At 40.5% G+C, this 22,021-nt stretch overlaps 1 protein-coding gene across 1 annotated transcript in view; it reads left to right on the forward strand.

Moving 5' to 3' along the window:
- Nucleotides 1–696: 696 nt before the first annotated feature.
- The window catches only part of tent4b (terminal nucleotidyltransferase 4B), a 22,662-nt gene continuing 1,337 nt past the window's right edge, over nt 697–22,021 (forward strand). Inside the window, exons 1-11 of the mRNA XM_040132063.1 lie at nt 697–1,618; nt 15,005–15,128; nt 16,863–16,909; nt 17,808–17,928; nt 19,056–19,163; nt 19,701–19,829; nt 20,251–20,464; nt 20,625–20,751; nt 21,090–21,193; nt 21,398–21,609; nt 21,744–21,890. Of these exons, the coding sequence (XP_039987997.1) occupies nt 1,056–1,618; nt 15,005–15,128; nt 16,863–16,909; nt 17,808–17,928; nt 19,056–19,163; nt 19,701–19,829; nt 20,251–20,464; nt 20,625–20,751; nt 21,090–21,193; nt 21,398–21,609; nt 21,744–21,890 (1,896 nt within the window). The 5' untranslated portion in view covers nt 697–1,055. The remainder of the gene's footprint in view (nt 1,619–15,004; nt 15,129–16,862; nt 16,910–17,807; nt 17,929–19,055; nt 19,164–19,700; nt 19,830–20,250; nt 20,465–20,624; nt 20,752–21,089; nt 21,194–21,397; nt 21,610–21,743; nt 21,891–22,021) is intronic.

The following is a 22,021-nucleotide window of genomic DNA, read 5'->3' on the forward strand; positions in this document are numbered from 1 at the left end:
TGCAAAACCTTTTAATTGTCCTAATCAATTAAAAGGTAGCTGAATTATGACTAACAGCATTTGTGATTGATACTAAATATCGCTATTGCTACCTATAAAGAATTCTGAGTTAATTTTATTGAGTCAAAACAATATACATAAGCAGAAACGCAGCAGTTACTTTTGAATCCTCCATACAGTCTGCCAGCACATGATACTACTATGCAAAAAAACAAACAACCCACACATTTGGATATATTTGAAATTACCGCTGAGGCGATTAGCTGATTAATAAATCACCTTGGAAAATTGTTATTAGAACGTTTTTTGACATTTTGTAGTGTAAATGATTAATCAGTTACCTCCCAAATAATACGGATTAACTGATAATGGAAACTAATTTAGTATTTGCTGTGCATTTACATCATATGAGTTTTATTTCAGATTCAAATTCTGGAATATACAGTGGTATGTAAACTAAAACCTGGGGGATTAGTACAATAAAAAAATCAGTGTGGCTCAAGGTGTAGCATTGTGCTGAAAAATAAATCGGGTTTGCGTTGTTGCAGCTTACATCTTGTCCATTTTACTTTGATGAGAGAATAATATTTCAGAGGTACTTACGTAACAAAAAAAACAGTTGTCAGTTGCGTAACGATTGTCTCCGCCCCTTTTGGCTCACTCCGCGCATGCGCAAAGGCAACGTACACTCCGCCATTGAGGGACCCACGATCAGGAGGAAAGGGTCAGAGAGGCAGTTCGACAGGCAGCAGATACACGTTTCTCCAGCCTTCACCCTCAACTTTGGCTTCAGCTACGGTTTTTTAACACTTGAGTCGCACTCTTCTTAATTCCTGTGGATGATTTTGGTTGACAGCTGCGTGTATCGCCAATACTAAGGAACGTGTTTTTACCAGATTCTAGGAGTAACGGGCAGCCGACAACCTCAGCTAGCAGCGGCTATAACGAGGCTATAGCAGGCTAGCTAACGTTAGCTAGCGACCTGGCTAGCTGCACACGAGCTGAGCATTGCTCGGTGCTGGGGTGGGGGGGCGGTGTGCCTACAGTGTCGTTTGATGGATCCGAGAATCGCCTGGTTTCAACCAGAACAACGTGGACCCGCTAACAACCTGTGGATGCAGATTTGGGAGACGACACAAGGGCTCGGCTACTTGCATGTAAATAACACCTACACCACTGGATCTCAGAGCACGTCGAGTCTGAAAGCGACCGTCAACGGAGCGTCGGGAGCCGTCCTCACCAGCAGAAACGGGGCACTTGACTCAAACACCGACAGCGGTGAAGCCAGGACTCAGGGGATGTCGACCTCAATGGGGGACGGAGGAATAACGGAACAGCGGGACTTTATACCACTGGAAACCAATAGCAACCACAACAACCGAGCCGCTGGCAGGGGCGGTGTCGGTGGAGTTGGGCAGCAGCAGGGCAGTGGGGTCGCTGTGCTTTGGAGGGGACTGACGGACGGACACCCCAACAAAAGAAAAAGAGACAACAAAGCTAGCACTTTCGGATTCAATGCCAGCCTCTTGAACAGTGGCAGCGGCTCTAACACGGGAGGCTACGATGCGTACGCGGGTACGCCATGGAAAGTCAGGAACTACTCGGAGGGAATTGTAGGGTAAGGGAGAGTTTATTAAAGTTGATTAGGTTGGCTGTCACACTTTTGCCCCCACAGAGCAATCCCTCGTAAATCACATTTTTGCTGAGGCTGGTGCACAATGGATCCCACAGTGGGGGTGGAGGGGTTCCACAAGTGTGAGGCTGTTAATGTTTCAGAGCATCCCATGTAAGCTAGGAGTTGATTAACTGTTATTTAACCTATTTTACACACCTGTACGCTGAAGTAGCACACAGGGAAGCGATTTGTGTTGTCAGTGTCACCCCACCCACTGTGTTTATCCCCACCCACAGTTGCATAACTTTGTGTAGTTAATTGTAACACTACACTGATCTGACAAAGTGAGCGAATCCACTAGTGAACGCACATTTCAAGACATCATGAAGTCATGTTTCTTGTTAAGTGTTCATAGAATGTACTTTGCAAAAATGCCTGAGCGAACAGAAGTTGAAGCAAACCTTTAAACATCCGGGAAGCTTAACTATTTAGTTTTCGTACCACTGGTTTTTGAATAAATGTTCAGAAGAAGGAATGAAAACACTGTAACAGATGATTCCTTGGGTGTTACTATGTGAACAGAACATAGAAGCTCTGACCACTTACCATATTAATCTGGGCTGTCCGACATTATGACATTCATTAAGGGGTTACTAAGCAAACTTTGAATAAAGGAACACAAGCTACAGTACTCACGTGAAGCTTGCTAGTACTAGTTAAGTTGTGTATTTGAGTTAACCCAGTCTTTCAGTGACAAACAGTTTTAATTGAGAGAGCCAAAGAGAGAGCATTGAACAAGTAACATGGTGCTAGCCCAAACAAGAGCAACACTTTTACTGGGCGTGGGCTGCTTCATTGGTCCTCCATCCACCTTAAACCCACAGATATTAGGCTGGGGGTATTTCAGAGGAAATCACAGTTGATTGGTTTGCCAAAGTTGTTGAACTGTGTTTGAATACAGTGTTGTGAGCAAAAGCCAGCATGTTTACTATGACCTGAAGTCTTTTTTTTTCTAGTAATGTACTAGCAAGAAGTTGTACATTGTAAACACTCAGCTCAAATGACACAAGTAAAGAATACAGCTGTTACACTGTTGACCAATTGCAGGCAAAGGACTATAGTAGGGTGACATAAGTCAACCTTAGGCCTTGAACATAGAAACGGATGAACATGGATGCACTTCTGTGCACATTATAATCAGGGTTATGCGTATGCAGACGCTTTCCACACAAGTGCGCCAGGAAACATGATGGCGACCTCCTACAGCAAGAAGAAGAAAACTGTGTGAGCTTAAAGAGAATAGGAACAAGGATGTCGTACAGTACAAACACAGAGTGCATGAAATGAGCACCCAGTGAAGTATTCTAGTGCAGACCATGTAGACCATCCTCAGTTACAAATTTTAGGTGGCACCCAGAAATTACGTCATGTGGACCCTTGTGGCTAAATGGAAACCAAAAATAGGACTTCAGGCCTGTTGCATACTTCTCATATTGGGCCCCACAAACATGCGCAAGTACCCGCAGACCTCCACCTAGTCACTAACTTTTCAGTCTCAACACACAGGTAATCTGATAACCAATGTATTAATCAATACCAGAATAATAAGGAAGCAAGTGGAAAATGAAAAACATGCTGTACAAAGGTGAATCACAAGCACTGTTTTGCTGCTTTCCTCTTCTTCCATGCGTCTGCTGTTGATTTGTCCACAGCACACACTACAGTTTTAGAGTACAGCTCGTGCTAGTATGTACACAATAATTATTGCGTACAGTGCACACAGAGGAGGAGATTGCATGCAGGGTTCCAAAGGGAGCATGCTAACAGCTCTAACCAGGTTGGCTAACCAGCATGCTTCAGTAATGGGGCAGAATGATCCCTATAGCCGATTCTTTTGAATCATTTAGCATTATTGAACAGATTTGTATTAAAAGTGGCTGTAAACTGCTTGTACTTTGCTCCATCATGAGGAATAGCTGTTGTGGTCAGCCGAAATACATGCGGTAATATAGCATTACAATGATTACAAGTTTTCATATTGGAAATAGAATCAAGATGCTTACAGAGTCTTATCAAAACATGCAGCTTTGTCAAAAGATAACTGAATGCTAAGCTCCCCTTGAAAGGGTAATTGTTACAGTGTGACAGGTCAACACGGAAGAAGTGAATTATGCATTTTTTTTGGCAGAACGAAGGTTTGCAACATACTTAGCATACAGATGGCCAAATGAAAGTCTTGCTGCATGAATGTTTTTAATGGAGGTTTTGATGTACTTTTTAAACTGAAAATTGAAGTCATTGTAAATTATTGAATTTATTGCGATCACAGATGTTGTTCTCTGAGCAAACTACAAATTATTTGCAGTCAATTTTCAAACCTACAGGGGCTAAGTGTGCGCTACTCAAAAGATGTAGAAATCTTGATCACATCCAACAAGGCAGGGGGATGAGCCCTTAATAGAAAAATCAGTTGAAAGGTGTGATATATATTTGAAGTTAATGCCAACTTGAAACTAGAGATTCCTGGTTCATTCACTGAGTGTGAGATGTGATTCATTAGGGAGCGTGTACATCTAACTCACATCGTTGCTCATACCAGAGCCAATCCTTTAACATTAATAACAGCCAACATCTTAAGCCATGAGGTCTAATAAATGTATAAGACATGTATTTACTTATGACTATGTCCTTTCGTCAGCCGTGGTTCTTTTAGACATGATAACTTGGGAAAAATATTTTGGTGGGTGGGGCTCTGTTTTAAAGGCCTTTTAGGTGCAGAGATTTGCCCCTTCCCCACCCCTTCCTGTTAGACGTGTAGACAAGCAGAACACCAGAGTGTGGAGCTCAGTCTTTGGCTGATCCTCATTTATAGTAATATGGAAGCTCTGTGTTTGTATAAGGACATTCCTTAGTGATTAGCTCTGCTAATACCAGAACCTGAACCTCAGAGCATTGATCAAACTCACCACCACTGAGGGCTCTCTGTCTAAACATACTCTGGTAATTCACAATGCCAGCATGCTCTATGGCATTACAGGAAATCTATTTCGAAATGCACATGTATGGACCTGCAGTATGTATGTGTATGTAAAAGCTGTATGTTAAGTTATGTTAATTCAATGGTTAAATCTCCACTCATAATACATGTTCTGTTTCTTGGGAGATGCAGTCTGGATGTGTAGAACAATGATAAACATCCAATTGCATGAAAAACAGTTCCGGCGGTTTGGTCATTTGATTAACACGTTTACAGCTTTACAAAATGGCAAAAAGCAAGAGTGGAAAAGAAAAAGAACTCTGTACAGTAGGGGTCAACCGATATGTTTTTTTTTCTGGGCTGATATGGAAACTGATTATTAGTTATCAAGGAGACCAATAACCAATATACATTTGCAGTAAAAATTCATATCTTGGGGTCAAAATTAAGAATAACACAACCTCTAACACAAAATTTCATTGAAATGCTTTTAAGCATATGTTTAATTAAAGAGCACTTTTCAACATTAGCTTAAAAAAAGTGCAGGCAGCTCCCAACATCATTTCTTATAAAGTTAACTGAAAATTTTAATAAATAAATAAATAAACAAATGAGTTGTATGTTAGAAAGCCTTTCGTTGATTTAAGTTATTTGAACGTTACACTGTATATTAACATCATCTGACAGCAGGGATCCTCTCATTCAAAACTATTCTACTTCATTACTAATGATTACTATAGCTGAATATGTATAATAGCAATAGAAGTGAGTATTCAACTCTGACAACTCTAAGCAGTCCGTGTATGGATGAACACAGGCCTTAGATGCAGTTCCATTATGTGTGAAGTCTCTAACAACAATATCCTGCAACTCTCTACAAGAAACAGAGTCAGAGGCAGCTTCAGGACACACTTCAGTAACTTCACCAGTAGTTGTGACTGAGAGCATGACTGACCCTGGTAAGTGTCGTGCAAGAGTAACATTATAGCCTGTCAGTTTTTTTGCCATTTAGCTGGCTAAAATATGAAACAACAAATGAACTTGTTGACGTTCGCTATCGCATTAGCTCAGCATTAGCTTACGTTATTATGACCTATAAAATGTAAAAACACTCATGCGGGCAAGTAATGTTATGTCCGCAATATGGTAGCTAAAATAAGTTCAAAACCACAGATTGGTGATTACAGAGAGGGGCGCCTGAATCAGTGCCAAAGAATCACATTTTGAAATTAATGTATTGTACTGGCAATAAGGGGGGAAAAAAGATTCCGATAATCGTAAAAATGCTACATATCATGACCAGTAATGGGCCGTGCTGATAATTGGTCGACCCCTACCACACAGTCCCCTACTTGTCTGTAATGCTGTAACCTCAACTATGAGTTTTGGTACTATGGCAGTATTGCAATGTTACAGTAGGTAGGCAAAGAAGTGGTGAATGTTTTGATTTTAAGGAGAAATCAAAGAAGTAGAATATTACGAAGCTCTGATGCGGGATGTAGAATGTGATCAGCCTCTTTTTTTGCCATTTATGCTTGTGCTCCCTTTTTTGTACTGTCCTACATTTGGATGCGGGGCATAAACTTTAATTTGCCATCTCAGTGAGGGTGAGTGACCTGGACTTACTTAAACGTACTCACGTAAGTTATCCACGTAAGTTTAAGTGCATTTTTCTATGGGACAGTCTGTACTCTATATTTGGCCATAGGGGTTGACTACGGAGGCAAAGGCATGTGCTTATTTGTTTTTTACGCTCCTCCGGTATTTTTGAAACCGAGTAAGTTCAAGCAAGCAGCCCACATCGTGATGGAAAAGGATCAGTGTTTACATGCGCCACACGGCGTCACTTCCACAAAACAAAGCCAACACTCGGAGAAAGGGACACCCAAGCCCCTTCTGTGTCTGTCCACTCAGATTGGGAGCTCTAAGGGAGTGTTTCCCCCTCGTTTTCTGGCCTTGCAGAGCAGTTATTTAGGTTCTTTATATGGGCACAGGAAGTCAGTGTAGCCTTGGAGAGCTGTGGCCCATTTCTGTCCTGCTGAACTATGCTCTGATCTGGTGTTGTGTTGTGGGTTTTTATTGTGTAGGCAAGATGCGATGTTCCAAAGTTCCAGTCATTTTATAACAGAGAGAGGCATTGTGAGAGAATTAATTCAGAGTGATAGGTGGATTTACTAGATGGGTCTGTTGTTTTTTCTGTATAGCTGGACAGTGTCAGTCTAAATTACCCTTCTATAATTGACATATTAACCTAATTTATTTGTCTTAAATCACCAGTAATTCTAAGATTGATTTGAGAAAAATTCCTTCACAGCTCAGTTGATCTGGTATTTCCAAATAAAAGAGACATAAACCCAGGTTTAAGCTGAAAAAGCAAGCCATGCTAAGATAAAGACAAGGTTTAACATGCATCGATATCACGGCTAATGCAAATAGTCTAAAGGCCTAGTCAGATCAGCATTTATGTAAATGTAAAGGTAATACAAAATTCAGTTCATTTTAATTTAATCGCTGCTTTCACTGGATCAGCTCAGGACAGCAAAGTAAACCCCTCTGTATTATTCACCTCAAGTTAAACTGCATTTAACTTTTTCACATGAATTTGTGGTGACGGCAAATTGTATTAACAGAGGCAGCCTTTATGGGGGGTCATCACAAAGTAGGATCCAATATAGAGAAAGCTAGTGTTTTAGCTGATGCAGTTTCATACACTGTTTCTCTGGTCAATTAAAAATTTCAGGGCAAAAACCTTGTTGTGTAGTTCGCAGTCACTTTAGCTAACGTGTTACCTATTGTGAGAAAATGCTAGAAACATGAGAAAATAGACGAGTGAGAGCGGGAGCAGGACTAAGGTATATAGTTGCCCTAATTATTTCTCTTGATTTAATTAAAAATAGGCCCTCTTTCGTTTCTTTTGTAAGTATGTATTTTCACATTTTGCAGTTCAGTTATTGGTTATCATGGAACTTATGGTATCAAAATGTATATTGTTAACAAACCTGGATCATGTAAATATTTGTCCAGGGCGATCAGTTTTTGGTTACATGTTCAATGTTTGTGATGCTTCTTAGACAGTATTCTATGATGAACTGAAATTGTTAGTTTAGTTGCTGGTTTACCCCCAGAAGGCTTTGCTGTTTAAATTTACATAGACTTTTAGAGTTTTGCTTCAGACTTGAGAGATTTATTGTCGTGCACAAGGGCCCCTCGACTATAGTTGTTGGGATAAAGAATATATTACTCCCTCCCTCAATCTCCTACAGCCCTTATTTTACTAGCCTGTCTGTGAATACAAATGCATGAGCCTCTGCTCTTTTCGTCAGACATCTTCATTTTATTCTCACGCCTCACGTCTTCACATGCGTTGAATGTCCTATCCGTGTGAACCAATTTGCTCCTGTGGCCCAAAATGGTAGTAATGACAGCGCAGCCTGCACTTGATTAATTTCCATGGAGCCTGGTGTTGGCAGCTAGTTTCAAGTGGTGAACCAGAACATCACTTGTAGGCTAATGAAATGTGTGGTTAATCGCTCACTGATGAGTAGCCCTGGCTCATGATGTTATTGCCATTTATTGCCGTTGTCTTTTGGAAATTTATGACTCCCAGTACTAGCACACAGATAGCACCTCTGTGACTGAAGCGCCATTATTAGAACGGTGGTTCATCTAGCCTCTACTGGCGTTGACATCTATGTCACGCTCTCCTCTCTCTTACTCTTCTGGCTGGCTGGCTGGCTCTCAGCCAAAGCGTGTCAGCCTGTGGAGAGAGAAGCCTGCATGCTGGTCCTTTGGACTGTAGGTGAAACAGGCCCCCTCTGAACAGCAGCACGTGTGGGCAGCTCTCCATAACTCAGCCTTCCCATGTGTAGTGAGGAATGTGTTCTTCTTTTTTTTTTTTTTTTTTCCTCTTCCTGTCCAATATAAACCCTTCCCATGTTCCAGACTGATGCAGTCAGCAAGCGCACAGCATTTTTGCACTTTTTCGTAGCCTGTGTTCAGCCGATGACTGTCTGAGCATGTGTACAGAATGAGAGGGCTTTGACAATTGCCTTTTGTCTTAGTCTATGATGATGATGATAATAATAATAATGATCTTTTCTTTTTTAAGTGATACTGTTAGTGTTGCCACAAAATCACATTTGACATCACTGTATTACAAGTTTTATTTGGAAATGCTACCACAACAGTGGAGAAGAAACTTGAAATGCTAAATGAACTAAAAATAATTTAAAGTGTATTTAAAAATGAATAGTAACAAGTATCATAATTTATATGGTATAGTGGTTTTAGGTTATTTTCCTCAATTGTATTGATATTTATTTTGAAGAGAGACCACTGGGGCCAATGTTCTTTAGTTTGTTTTATGTAGTAGTGACTCTTACATACTTACAGCAAAACAGCACAGTCATACTAAGGGCTCTAACATGCTTTGTACTGCTTTTGCCAATCACAAGCTAGTCGGAGTATCTTATTCCACTGAAGCTATTTCATGTCAAGAAAAAATGATGAACAATGGAATGAGTTTGAAATGACTGTTGCATATTGTATATGTGGGGGGGGCTGCTGTACTAGACAGGTACCAGATCAGTTAATGTTGCTACAAAGTTGGTTTCAGAAAACTTAGATAATCAACAAGTATTTAACCATATGAATCGCAACTTATCAGATGATGGCGCTCTACTAGTGTGATACTCCAAGCTATATTTACCATTTTTATAGTCAAAAAATTCCTGTTTGACTACAGCGCCCTGCTGCATCACTCAGACATGACCATGCCTATCACTAGCAGTCAGCTGTGTTTGGGCCTCTGTGTAACTGGAGCCGTTTTGTTCCAGTTGCCAATACTTAGCATCCCAGATCAGTTCATTGATGAAACATTAATGAATCTGCCATCTGCAAGACATTGAGACCTCTGCTTCTTTTTGTGTTTGTCCTCAGTTTGAAAAGCAGTGTGTGATGTGACTTGTTTGACTCCTGGCAACCCTGAGAACCCGAAGCTGTTCTTGGTTGGAGCAGAGGCTCTGTGGACCGAGCAGTATCACATAACCACACTATTCTCTTTTGCTGCAAAGGTTGTTGAGGCCCAAAATTTCAAGCCCTTGTGAAAATAGAGTTATGATGCTGAACTCTTTCTGGAACTATTTTGCCACAACAAAATAGTTCCAGAAACACAAATAGTGTTTCATCACCACCAGTCTGATCTACTGCAGAACAATGAATAAAAGTTCATGGTAGTGAACACCAGTTACCCATCAGGAATCTTATGTTTCAGGCAGGTGTTTCTTGACACATGAGCGTTATGACTTAATGCTGTTACAGCATCGCTGTTTTTAAGCATTCGATTCAAAAGCTATGCTACAGCCATCTGACAAACACCTTTGTACCGTAGTGCCAAAATTTCTGAACAGTCAGTGAGTAGTGCTCAGTGTGATGTGACAATAACCTCTTTTTCCTTCATCCTGCCCAACTTAACAGATGGCTCTCGTTCACATGAAAGCATTTCAGCACCACACCCAGTCTTCTCTCTCTCTCTCTCTCTCTCTTTTTTACTCTTTCACCTTATGTGCATGTCTGGCCTTCTTTCCTTCTTTTTTTTTTTTTTCAACTGTTCCCCTTACTTTCCCTGATTCTTTCTTCTCCTTATACCTTTGCTCATATTTTCTCTTTCTGTTACCTTCCCATTCCTCCTCCTGAAGGCAGAATTATGCTTCTCGGACAAGGATTTGTGGTGCCTTCATGCAGTGACTCTGTAAGAATGTTGAGGGTCCTGCTGTAGCTCATCGTGAAGCACTGTTTCATAATACAAAAACTTGATGACATAAATCATAAAGTTGAAAAAAAGGATTGCGCTACAGTAGAGATGCACAGGTCCCACGTTTTCTCTCCCGATAGTGATTCCAATACATAAACTCAAAGTAGGGGCCAAGTTTGCCCAATAGTACCCAAGAGTACCTTGCTGAAAATATAATTGCATTGAACTGAATTGTGAACTTGTTATTTACAACAAACAATGAGCTGATAGTGTTTATATACCCCTTAGTTAGGGTATATAATGAATATAATGAATGCACAACACATTCATGTCGCCTTGTTCGCCGTGCTACAACAACTCAGTTATTAATCAAATTAAACACCACTGACGCTCAGCGTGTTTAGCACCTATTTTATTCTCCCCAGCAGCCCTTCACCGCCTTTCCCTACTATCCTTCATTCAGATTTTAGTCAGGCAAACAGAGCCAATTGCAGTCATTTTGAAAACAAGACTAGCTTTAACTGTAATGTTGTCAGAGGGAAATGTTTAGAAAAAGAAGTGCTACGGAGTAGAGAGAGCTTTTTTTTTTTTTTTTTTTTTTCCCCCTCCTCCGGGAGCTGGAGCTCTCTTGAAAACCTGTTCCACAAGATTACATAACATTACAATGATATAGGCAAGTGGGATAATCCGATAAGCAGTGCCAAGGGTACATGTGCTTCCTAGGCAGGCTCAAGACTGAGATGTAATTTGATCCCAGAAGGTGGGGCATGAGATGTGATTTCTATGGCTGCACTCATCACATGTTGATAAGGGAGCAGGAGTGGCCTGTTTGCTGCGAAATGAAACCTATTGGTGCTGTTGTGGAGTAAAGATGCTCTCAACTAGAGGATATTAGCTTTCTCTAAAATAGTTGTTAGTTATATTTTACTGTAAGAGAAGCAAACTGTAAAAATTATGAGTGCATGATTCGTGCCAGAAAGATGCCCTCTTTTTAGCTTGTTTAGCTTGTTTATTGACGTTTAAAAATAAGTTGGCCCTAAAAGCCAAGTGGGATCATAACATGCCCCAGACCTGTAACATCCTACAGTTCAATTACATCACTTTAAATTAAATTAAATAGGTGTAAGGCTTTGTGCTGAGGTGTCATAATGAAACAGAATGGCTCTACAGAGAATTGTGTTCTTTTAACCATGAAATCAAAACTAATGTTGTGTTTGTAATGCAGATTGTATCTCCTGAGTTTCTTTTACTCTTAAATGAAACCTAATGTTTCATTATGAGGCTGGAGTCTCTGCAGTGTGCACAGGGAAAAGAGATTAGTCATCAAAATTTAGAGTGGTTGTCAGTAACCATGTCGGAGGAGGGGCAACAAATGGAAACAGAAACTTTTTTCCTCCCCTTCCCTCACAAAAACAAACAAAACAAATATGGAATTGTGTGCAGTAAAATTTTGGTATTCTGACAAATGTATCCTTTCAAAAAACCTGTCATAGCAATATTGTAATTTTGCTTATCAGGAAGAAAAGGATGCGGGATATTCAAGCTATGTCTTGGTCAGCCCAGTAACAAGAAGTTTCATGCAATGATAGGATAACTACTCAAAGCATGTTGTGATGTAAACACACAAAAATAGCCTTCTGTTTTGATATGAGCAATGGAAGTCAATGAAATTAAATTGTGTCATTCAGCTCACTTTACGTCTTTATTTGTGGTAAGCACTCTGAAGATTTCCCCAAAGATAAAAATCACCATTTCAGTTAATGCATGTGTCTGTGTGACAGATGTGTTTGTTTTTTAAAAAACAAATAAACAAAAAAACTCGCTTGTGTGGGGAGAGAGAGAGAGCCCAGTTCTGATACAGCCTGCACCATGAGGAACTTGTATGGTCATGGACTGGACACAGTGACTGGCTGTTTCCAGTGAGTACTACTTCAAGTTTTTCAGACCTCCAGTCATCTGCATTTTCAGTACCATCCTGCATTTACATTCAAGTATAGTCAGACATGTCAACAGCCAGATGGGCCACATTCAGACCAACAATAGCAATACATTAAATGAACAACCTCCTCATTCGTTTCAATGAGACCACTTTCTTGGCACACCCTAAATGCAGGGTCATCTGCCAAAGATGACTTTTGCTAGTATTGTGAGACTAGAGCTGTACATTGATAATTCAATCGACTGAAAATTCATTGTCAATCATTTCCCTTGTTTTTCAACCTTTTAGATATGAGGATTTACATTTTCCTCAGTCTTGTGATACCAAACAGAATATATTTGGGGTTTGGAATGTTGGTGGAACAGTGGATCAATTTTAGGATGTGATATTGGGCTTCGGGAAATTATGATGGGCATTTTTGACTATTGTCTGATATTTTGTAGAAACAATCCAGAAAATAATCGTCAGATTAATGCATTATGAAAATAATTGTTAGATGTATCCCTAGCGGGGAAGAGACGGCTCATAACTTTGATAACTTTCCAAACTGCTTTACAGTGTGTTGGTGTCTAATATGCCTTCAAACTAGCGGCGCTGGTTTATACAGTATGTCGCGTATTTCACTTGCGTAGTAGCTTGTGTTTTTGAATGCAGAGCTTTAGTCGAGCGGATCACAGCCTTTGAGCAGTTTGCCTGTAGCAACTTAAGGGTTAGTTTTTTGCTCAAGGTCACCATGATAGTTTTTGGCTAGAGAGAAGATAGTTTTAGTCTGCAGGTATTTTCCATAAATGGTTTAGTGCAGAAATAATCCAGATGAAACCCAGTCAACTTTGACTGTTGTCAGGTGAAGAGTGCTTGTTATATAAAACCCAGACAGTAGAGACAAACGCACACAGTGCTCTTTGGGGCGTAGTCCAAACAACAGTCAGTCAGTGTTGGTAGCTGCGAGTGTTTTTCTTGTCCAACTTTTTGTGGTATGCACATGCTTTGCTTTGTTGCCTTATTTTATATATAAAAGGCAGAAGTATCACTTTTCCTCTCTTTCTCTCTCGTCTACCAAGAGGAGTAAGCCTGTTATTGCCCTAATCTGGGTTTATATGGCTGTTTGTACCCATGTGCGTGTGTACATACGCCTGTGCCTGCATGTTTGTCTTATTTGCGACTTGTCCCTGCTTCTGTGTGTATGTAGACAAAACTGGTCAGTGAAAAGGTCAGTGCATGTGGGCAGAGCAACCTGTTCCAAGGACAAACGTGGTCCCCTTGCTTAGACTGTCCTTACTGAGTACAATTTTTTTTTTTTTTTTTACTTCCCTGACATTACATGGGGACACAGCCGGGGTTCCTGTTGTGTTTTTGCTCTGCCCCACAGTTTAGCAAAATAAATAGTTGGTTTGGAATGATATTAAAAGCACTGCTTTTTCTCTTTGGGAGGACAAACCCCTTGCCTTCATATTGTGCACAAGACATTTCACTGTCTTCCTGAGCCTGAGCCTGTGTCATATACATAGCGGTATATTTTTTTCTTGATTTCTAGGAAACATGATTGCCCAAATGCTCTGACAGACACCTGATAAACAGCTCATAAAGTCACACCACTAGTACACAAGCTATTGGCCAAACTAATATTCCAACTAGTGATTTTACTGGTGAGCATGAGTCTATCTGCACCTCCACAGGAAAGCTGATAATGGAAGTACTGAGAGAACGTTTGGAGACGACTGCTCTTTTTTTTTTTTTTTTCAGACTTTTGTTTGCCAAGGGAATGTTGACTTTTTTGGCAACACCTCGCTTAACATTTTGCTGTTACATAAATTCATACCTCAGACCTGCTTAATACAAAAAGTCTTCAGCTGTTGGTCAGAGGAATTGTCGGGTTCAGCCACCTGGCTTGGTGACACCTCTGTGTCACTGCAGAGGGGAAAAGTAGAGCTAATTCTCCATTTTTGCTGCATCAGTTTTCCTAGGAACCACACATCTTAAAAGTCACAAGCCCTTTATGGCTAACTTTTTTGTACTATACACCCCGATTGACAAACATGCGTAAATTACTTGACTCCAGCTACGATTATTGGGCATACAGATCGATAGATATACATAGAGCCATTTAAACAGCTCCCAGCTTAATCAGACTACTGAACTAAACTACTAAAACTGTAGTTTAGTGTGTAGATATTTATGTAGAAATAAGAGAATATAGCTATGAGCTATGTCCTGTCAGTGTGACTCAGTGTGACATCTGTATCTGTGGCAGTGACTGTTGGCACCCAGTCCCTTGGCATCGCATATCGTGCCTTTTTGCTCTGCTAGCAGGCAGAGCACAGATTAGGCCAGGAGAATGAAAATACCCCGGTTGTATTCATTTTCCCCGTCTAATGGCTAAAATCAATGTGTGATATGGAATGTGGCTAAACCTCCGTAGTCTTGAATTGTTAAAACTACTTAATTGATCTGTTTAGATAGTCAACAATATCAGTTACACTAAACTGCACTGTTTGACTGATTCTATTATCTGTTCTATGTCTTCTTCTCATCTGCTAGAGTAAAACACGATAGTACCTTCTGTATGTCTATATGTATATCTATAAAGGGTTTATATGAAAGCATACATTCTGTAGTCTTTTAGGATATAGCTGTGAACTTGTGTATTTTCCCAGCTGCGTGTCTGTTCTTTTCCACATTTGTCCACTCCTCTCACAACACCGTGTTCTGTGTGCTGTGCAGGTTACACGAGGAGATCAGTGACTTCTATGAGTACATCTCTCCACGGCCGGAGGAGGAGAAGATGAGGCTGGAGGTGGTGGACAGAATCAAGGGAGTCATCCACGACCTGTGGCCCAGTGCTGAGGTACACATTGCCCCCAACCGCAGAAATGCATTAGTACAGTGTGACAGACCTGATTATTTTCCCATGTGTCACTGAAAATCAGGGTGAGAACTGCCGGCAGCTGTTTGCTAGAAAATCTTGTCTGTAATCTGAAAGCCACGCTATGAGGGACGCCACGCATCACCTGAGGTTATTCTGTTTTTTGCAAAAATTGATTTGTAGGCTCGTGAAAATAGATGGCAGATTAGATACACTGAACACAATATTTGGTGCACTGGTTGAGTACTTTGACCAGGCTACCTCGGACACCAATGGTCTCAGTAATTTACAACACTCAGTTACCACAGCTATGATATGAGCCAAGCTATGTGTGATATCAAGGGAATGGCTATAAGGTTCAGCCTTTCATAAACAATCCTCTTGTTTTCTGTTATCTCCCTGCTGCACAGTAATCTGTTTGGGCCATGTTAAGAAGCGCACCTCAGGCATTCTTGTACCCACTCACTTTGATCCTTCTGATAGAGCAGTGTGCTCCAACGTGTCTGCTCCAAGCTTAGCAGCTCCTAAAGTAAGGAGCACAATACAGTACCGGTCCTGGCCAGCTTTATTCCTTTTCCACTGAGGAGTGAGCAGGGGCTACTTGGTCATCCAGTCAGTGTGACGTTTGTTTAATTGATGAGTTTAGATAAGTAGACGTCCACCAGACACTCACAGGGATTTCCACAGTCTGTTGCCACACCGAACCCTGATCTTGCCAGGTATATATGGAAGCTTGTCTAAGTCAGTTGTACCAAAAAATGTTCATGAAAACTTCTCCATTGTACCTCGGCTTGGGTTTTAAAACGTTTCCTAAACTCTGAGACCTTTTAGATATGCATCACCTACCAGAGATTGACCACACAGTATGGGACACGTAAAGGTTTGACTAGAGAGTGCCAAGATGAGATAAAACAGAGCTCAGCTTCGTGACCATCTGTAGTTACTTCACCCTTCACAGAAGTCTTCAGTACTTAATGTTCATTCATTTGCAAACATGGCTCTGCAATCAGCTTAGCCCTGGACATGTGACTGGTCTGTAAACTAGAGTTTATACTTCTGGTTGATGTGAGATGTAGTAAGGAGGTTTAAGGGAGTTAAGGTGGGGTCAAGGCTTAAGTCTATTTCTGTTCGGACATCAGTGGGAAGTTAAACGGTTGAGGAAGATATTGGAGATATTTTAAGTCACAGGTTAAGAGATCAGTGGCTAAAAGGGCTGTTTTGTATGTGAACATCCTGCCAGTTTTGATTTCCACAATAGTCACTTTTCCACATTAATGCGACACAAAACAGTAAAATACTCTAATATTCTAAAATTAACTATATAAATTAACTACTAACTATACACCCCTTCACTTTATTTTTCTCATGATCAGTAGTTTGCTGTACCACGCCTTTGCAGTTTGTTTGGGCTTGTCATAACAATGCTGTGTTAAGATGTTTTATTATTGAAGTGTAGTGTGGGAAAATCAAAGAATGCTTCCTTGATGCTTACTTGATGATGCAGTTTATTGGTCCATGTCATAGTCAGTCAGAAAAATGTCAGCGCATATAAGAGAAGATGTTAAAAGTTTATAGCCACTGTCAAACATAATAATACAAATATTCAGGTGTACAATTTTGTTTGTCTGTTCTACAGTATTAGATTGATGTAATTTTATTGAATCCATAAAACAAAAACGTTTCTACGTGTGTAACTCTGTGTATCCTCTTTCCCAGGTCCAAGTTTTTGGGAGCTTCAGCACTGGTCTTTATCTGCCAACAAGGTGAGCTATTTAGTTTCCTACATGAGCCCAGAGATTTAAACACATGCTTGCTCTTTTTCTCTTGGCCAAACTGTGACTGTGAACTGGCGCCGTCCCAGATACTCGGTTATACTGAACTCGGTTATGGACAAAGTGCCCTGACTCGCCAGAGAATCATTATCTGCTTTTGTTTTGAGGATCAAGTGTTTCGGTCATTTTTAGCGCTGCTGATCCTGGATCTTTTTAAAAACTTTGTTCTGAGAGAGGCCTGTGACTGCTGACAGACACCCAAAAACACACAACCGCTTACACACACAACAATAACTCCCCCCTCGACACACAGACACACAGACACACAGACACGTCACCTGGATTAGTGGACTCTTGACACCATCCTGAGCACTTTAATGGGACTAAGCTGTTTTGTGGATGCATGCATGTCAGTGGGTGATGTGTGTCTGTTTCTGTTTCTCTCTTATTCTGGAAACATTTGTCAAGACTTTTTTTGTCTGTATTAGAAGGTAGAAATACACTGTTCACTCGTGTCTGCACGTGTCTTGTTTGCAGCTGGTGCTTGCTGGTAACACTTCTGTATGTAGTAAACACAAGGCACACGCAGCTTAAGCTCTGTCTGAAGGTGCACATTGCATTTTCACAGGAGGGAAGCAAAGCCACCTGTCTGTAGTGATCTACCATGTGGAGGGTATTTTAAAAAAGGTTGTTTTACTGTACATAATCTGAATAATGCAAAGGAAGTTGCAATATGTTTGTCACATGACACGTTACCAACTTTCCAGTGAACATTTTGCTATGTGAGAAAAATAGAAATGCTGTGACATTGTACTTCGCCTTGAGTTAATCTTGTAAGTTACAGAATGGATCTAAGTCAAACCCCTTTTTTTTTTTTTTTTTCCACCAGCGATATTGACCTGGTAGTTTTTGGGAAGTGGGAGACGCTGCCACTCTGGACACTGGAAGAGGCTCTGCGGAAGAGAAATGTTGCAGACGAGAACTCCATCAAAGTTTTGGACAAGGCCACGGTAAATTCTCACCCGCCGATGTGTATTTGTATATATGTGTACTTTTGTATGTATTGTATTGCAAAATTAGTTTTCTTTTGTTTTTATAGGAGTTTAATAAACAGTGGGTTTGATGAAATAGCAGCTTATTTATATAACAACTTTATTTTAAGCATGCCATTTTTTAGACTGTGTTTTCTGACTTTCTGACTCAGTACCTGGCTAACCGGCAAACTAACTTGCAAAGCGTTGTTTTTGTTAAAGTTTAGGACATTATTTTATTTGTGTACTCTCAATTGAGTCATGTTGCCTGTAGAGGATTTAATCAGTAGTTAAATGTGGTTCTGTCAGTGTTTCACCATGTAAATCTGCACGTAAAACTTTCCAACTTGCTGCAAATATGACGATTAATAACGGTCAATAATCTTATGCTTAGTCATTGATCACGATGACGTTGACAGTCACATTTAGGTCACTGTTGTAAGTCAAATTAATACAAACTGTTATGACAGCTGCGTAACTCAGCATAAATGCCTTGTATGCAGGTATATGAACAGCCATGTAAGTCAAGAAAAACGCCAAATGTGCATCAGGACTTTAGTACGCAACAAGTGTTTCACGGTACTTTAGCGTTGGTGACCAAAACTAAGTTTCATCCAATGAAGGCGATACATTTATGTTGAACAGTGTCACAGACACACTATTGGTAGCGTAGTGTGCTTGGGACAAGCTCTTTGCTTGTTTTCTTTATGTCTTCCTGATCATGAATTTTAAACCACTCCCAACCGTCTATGAGCAATTTGTGATATTTTTAAAACTTTCATGGATTAAATTTTCCCTCCCATTTGAGTTGATTTAATTTCAGGACAAATATAAAGGAAGCTTTATATTTGTGTTTCAAGTTTCACTTTTGATAGGGATTTTAAAGAGCAGATTAGCCCTCTAAATCTTTGAGGATTAGATCAGTATATGTGGGTTTGTGTACAATTGCATGTGTATGTTGTTTTCCGACTTGCAATAAACTTAAAGTACAATTATGGATGCAGGTTTATTTACAAGTGTCTTTTAGCACAATGTCAGGAGTTGTGACTGGGCAGCTTGGTCCTAAATTACTCATCTCAGACTGTGTGTAATATGTGTGTTCCCAGGTTCCCATTATCAAACTGACTGACTCCTTCACTGAGGTCAAAGTGGACATCAGCTTCAATGTGAAGAGTGGTGTTAAAGCCGCTCGGCTCATCAAGGAGTTCAAAGAGGTACGATTTACAAATTTACAAATTGACTTTCACGTATCTTTGGAATAAATAACCGTCAAGATTAATAAAATGTACAAATTGTTTGAGCATTACTGCAGCTTGCCTGACTTAAACCATAATAATGAAAGCTGATTGGTGCCCCTCTTACAGCATTAAAAAAGCAGACTAATATGGTTGCTTTTTTAGAACGTAAGTGTTTCTTAGTAGAGCATTTTAGCAGCATATTTTACAAAACATTTAACATTACAGGAAGTCATTGGTTTCCAACGCGTTGCTTAATGGAGATTTAATGTCTTGTGTGGCATATTAAGAGTAATTATTTCATAACTCATTTGAAATGGCCTTGCTAACAGCTGAAAAAAGCGAGATGATGTTCATTTTGTAACATATGAGGTTTTGAATGCTTCGAACGGGCCTTTAATACGCTATATTAGTGATCAGTAGGACAGGCCACTAAAATGTTCCTCTAGAGGGTGCTATAGACATGAAAATCTATTCCTTACCATGTCCTTATGGTGTCTGTGTTTTGTCCTGTAGAAATACCCTGTGCTGCCTTACCTGGTCCTGGTGCTGAAGCAGTTCCTACTGCAGAGGGACCTCAATGAGGTTTTTACGGGGGGAATTGGCTCCTACAGTCTGTTCCTCATGGCTGTCAGCTTCCTGCAGGTGGGCTACACTTGGTCTTTAACAAGAACTCTTATGTTTTGACATTTATACCTATCAGTGTTAGAGCTCGGTTTAAGTACTTTAGGTGTCTCCTTATTTATTTATTTTTTTTAATTGTTATTTTTTCTGTTTATTAATTCAACTATAACTGATATTGGGCCCTAACAGAAACTCTCTTTACAATTCTGTAATTGTTAGTTTGTCATTTGTGTCAATAGTTTTTTTTTTATTAAGAAACTCGCAATAACTGATTCCTGAAATATTCACAATGCTGGATATTAAAAAAGCAGTCAGAGACAGCATTACACAGCATACTGAGCGTAAACAATGTAAAGACTATCACGTTAGCATAATAGTATGATAGTAATAGTTAAAAATCCACGATAATTTTGACATCCACTTGTACCGTGTTCTTCTCCAGCTTCACTACAGGGAGGATGTGTGCAGTCCCAACATCAACATCGGTGTTCTGCTCATTGAATTCTTTGAGCTCTATGGTCGCCACTTCAACTACCTGAAGACAGGCATCAGGATAAAGGATGGAGGTTGCTACGTTGCCAAAGATGAGGTTCAGAAGAACATGATGGATGGCTACAGGCCCTCCATGCTCTACATTGAGGACCCACTGCAGCCAGGTAGGAACAGTGAACAGAAAGGATAGAGGTTAGGAAGCGCGTTTGTCCTCAAAAGGGCAAGAAATTTGAATTCCCTCTCCAGATGTCGGAATGGCGTGTATCGGCTTGTTGTCGGGTTCTCACATTTACACATTTTGACCATGTGTCTTTTGTCAAACAGACAACGACGTTGGCCGGAGTTCATACGGTGCCATGCAGGTAAAGCAGGCATTTGACTACGCATATGTGGTGCTCAGCCACGCTGTGTCACCCATCGCCAAGTACTACCCCAATAACGAGACTGAGAGGTAAGGAGCTCATTAAAGTATCATTCAACCAAAGCCAAAGAGAGGAGCCAGATAATGAGCCATTTCTATTGAATATCATTTGATTTGGATTAGTGCTTAATCATTCACAGCATTCTTCAAAGCCAGTCAGTTTATTGTTGCAGTATTCAGCCTTAAATTGTCACTCGGGATTTAATGTCAGTCATAAGATTAGAAGGCTTCAGTTGTTGTTGTTGTTGTCATGGTTGGCTTTATTTAATAATAATGAAAATAGCAGGTCATTACCAGAAACATTTGCTTTCAGACTGCTGTATAAACACTAGTCTTACAGGTGTACCTCCTCCTGTATTGTTTCACAGCATACTTGGCAGAATAATCCGGGTGACACAAGAAGTGGATGAATACAGGGAATGGATCCGAAAGAACTGGGGGAGCCCGTCCCAGAATGATCTACCACTCAACAGTATGTTCAAACGCTGACATTTTTTTTTAAATTAATGTAATATTTCTTGAAGTCCTGTTGAAACTAAAATTTGACCCAAATCTAGAAAAGAGGTCAATGGAGAGTTGAAAATCAGCAGTTCTTGGTCAGCTGAATCTGACCGGCTATGGGCTGGACCTCGCAGGGCTCTAAAAACGTGTGTCTACATTTATCACTTCTCTGTAGGAAATGACGTCACACTATATGAGTCCCAGCAACTAGATGAGTGCAACAACAACGTTCCAGATGATGATGATGTTGTCGTGGTTCTTCCGTCGGCCCCCCACAGCAAAACCTCCTCCAACTCCTCCTCTCCATCCCCTTCACTGCGCTCCTCTCCTTCCTCCTCTCTGCTGTCGCCTTCTTCCACGTCCTCCACCTCCAGCTCCAGCGATGCGGTCAGTCGCACACACAAACACGTACACACACGTACACACACACAGCCTTCAAATATTGTTTTTTACTGTATTTCTGTTCAACACAATTTGTTTTGAAATACTATTTAGTCATCCATTTTGTTGCTTTCCCCCAGGACTCTGATGGCACGCCGTGTAAGACAGCCAAGCAGCAGTCTGGCCGCGGCCCCAGCGCCCACAGAGAAAAGTCGGCTGCCGTTAGTAATCACCGACCACAGAGCCACACTACCAGCACTCCATCTGGAAGCAACAAGGGAGGAAAGGTGCTCTCGGCCTTAACTCATATAAAAACATGTAACATTATGCAGCACGAGATTAAATATGAAACAGACACAGAAACTGCTCTATTTAATGTATATCACTGAACACAACACATAAAAGTGAGTCTGATAGC

The sequence above is a fragment of the Xiphias gladius genome, chromosome 1 (genome assembly GCF_016859285.1).
Source record: "Xiphias gladius isolate SHS-SW01 ecotype Sanya breed wild chromosome 1, ASM1685928v1, whole genome shotgun sequence".
NCBI classification, from domain to species: Eukaryota; Metazoa; Chordata; class Actinopteri; order Istiophoriformes; family Xiphiidae; genus Xiphias; species Xiphias gladius.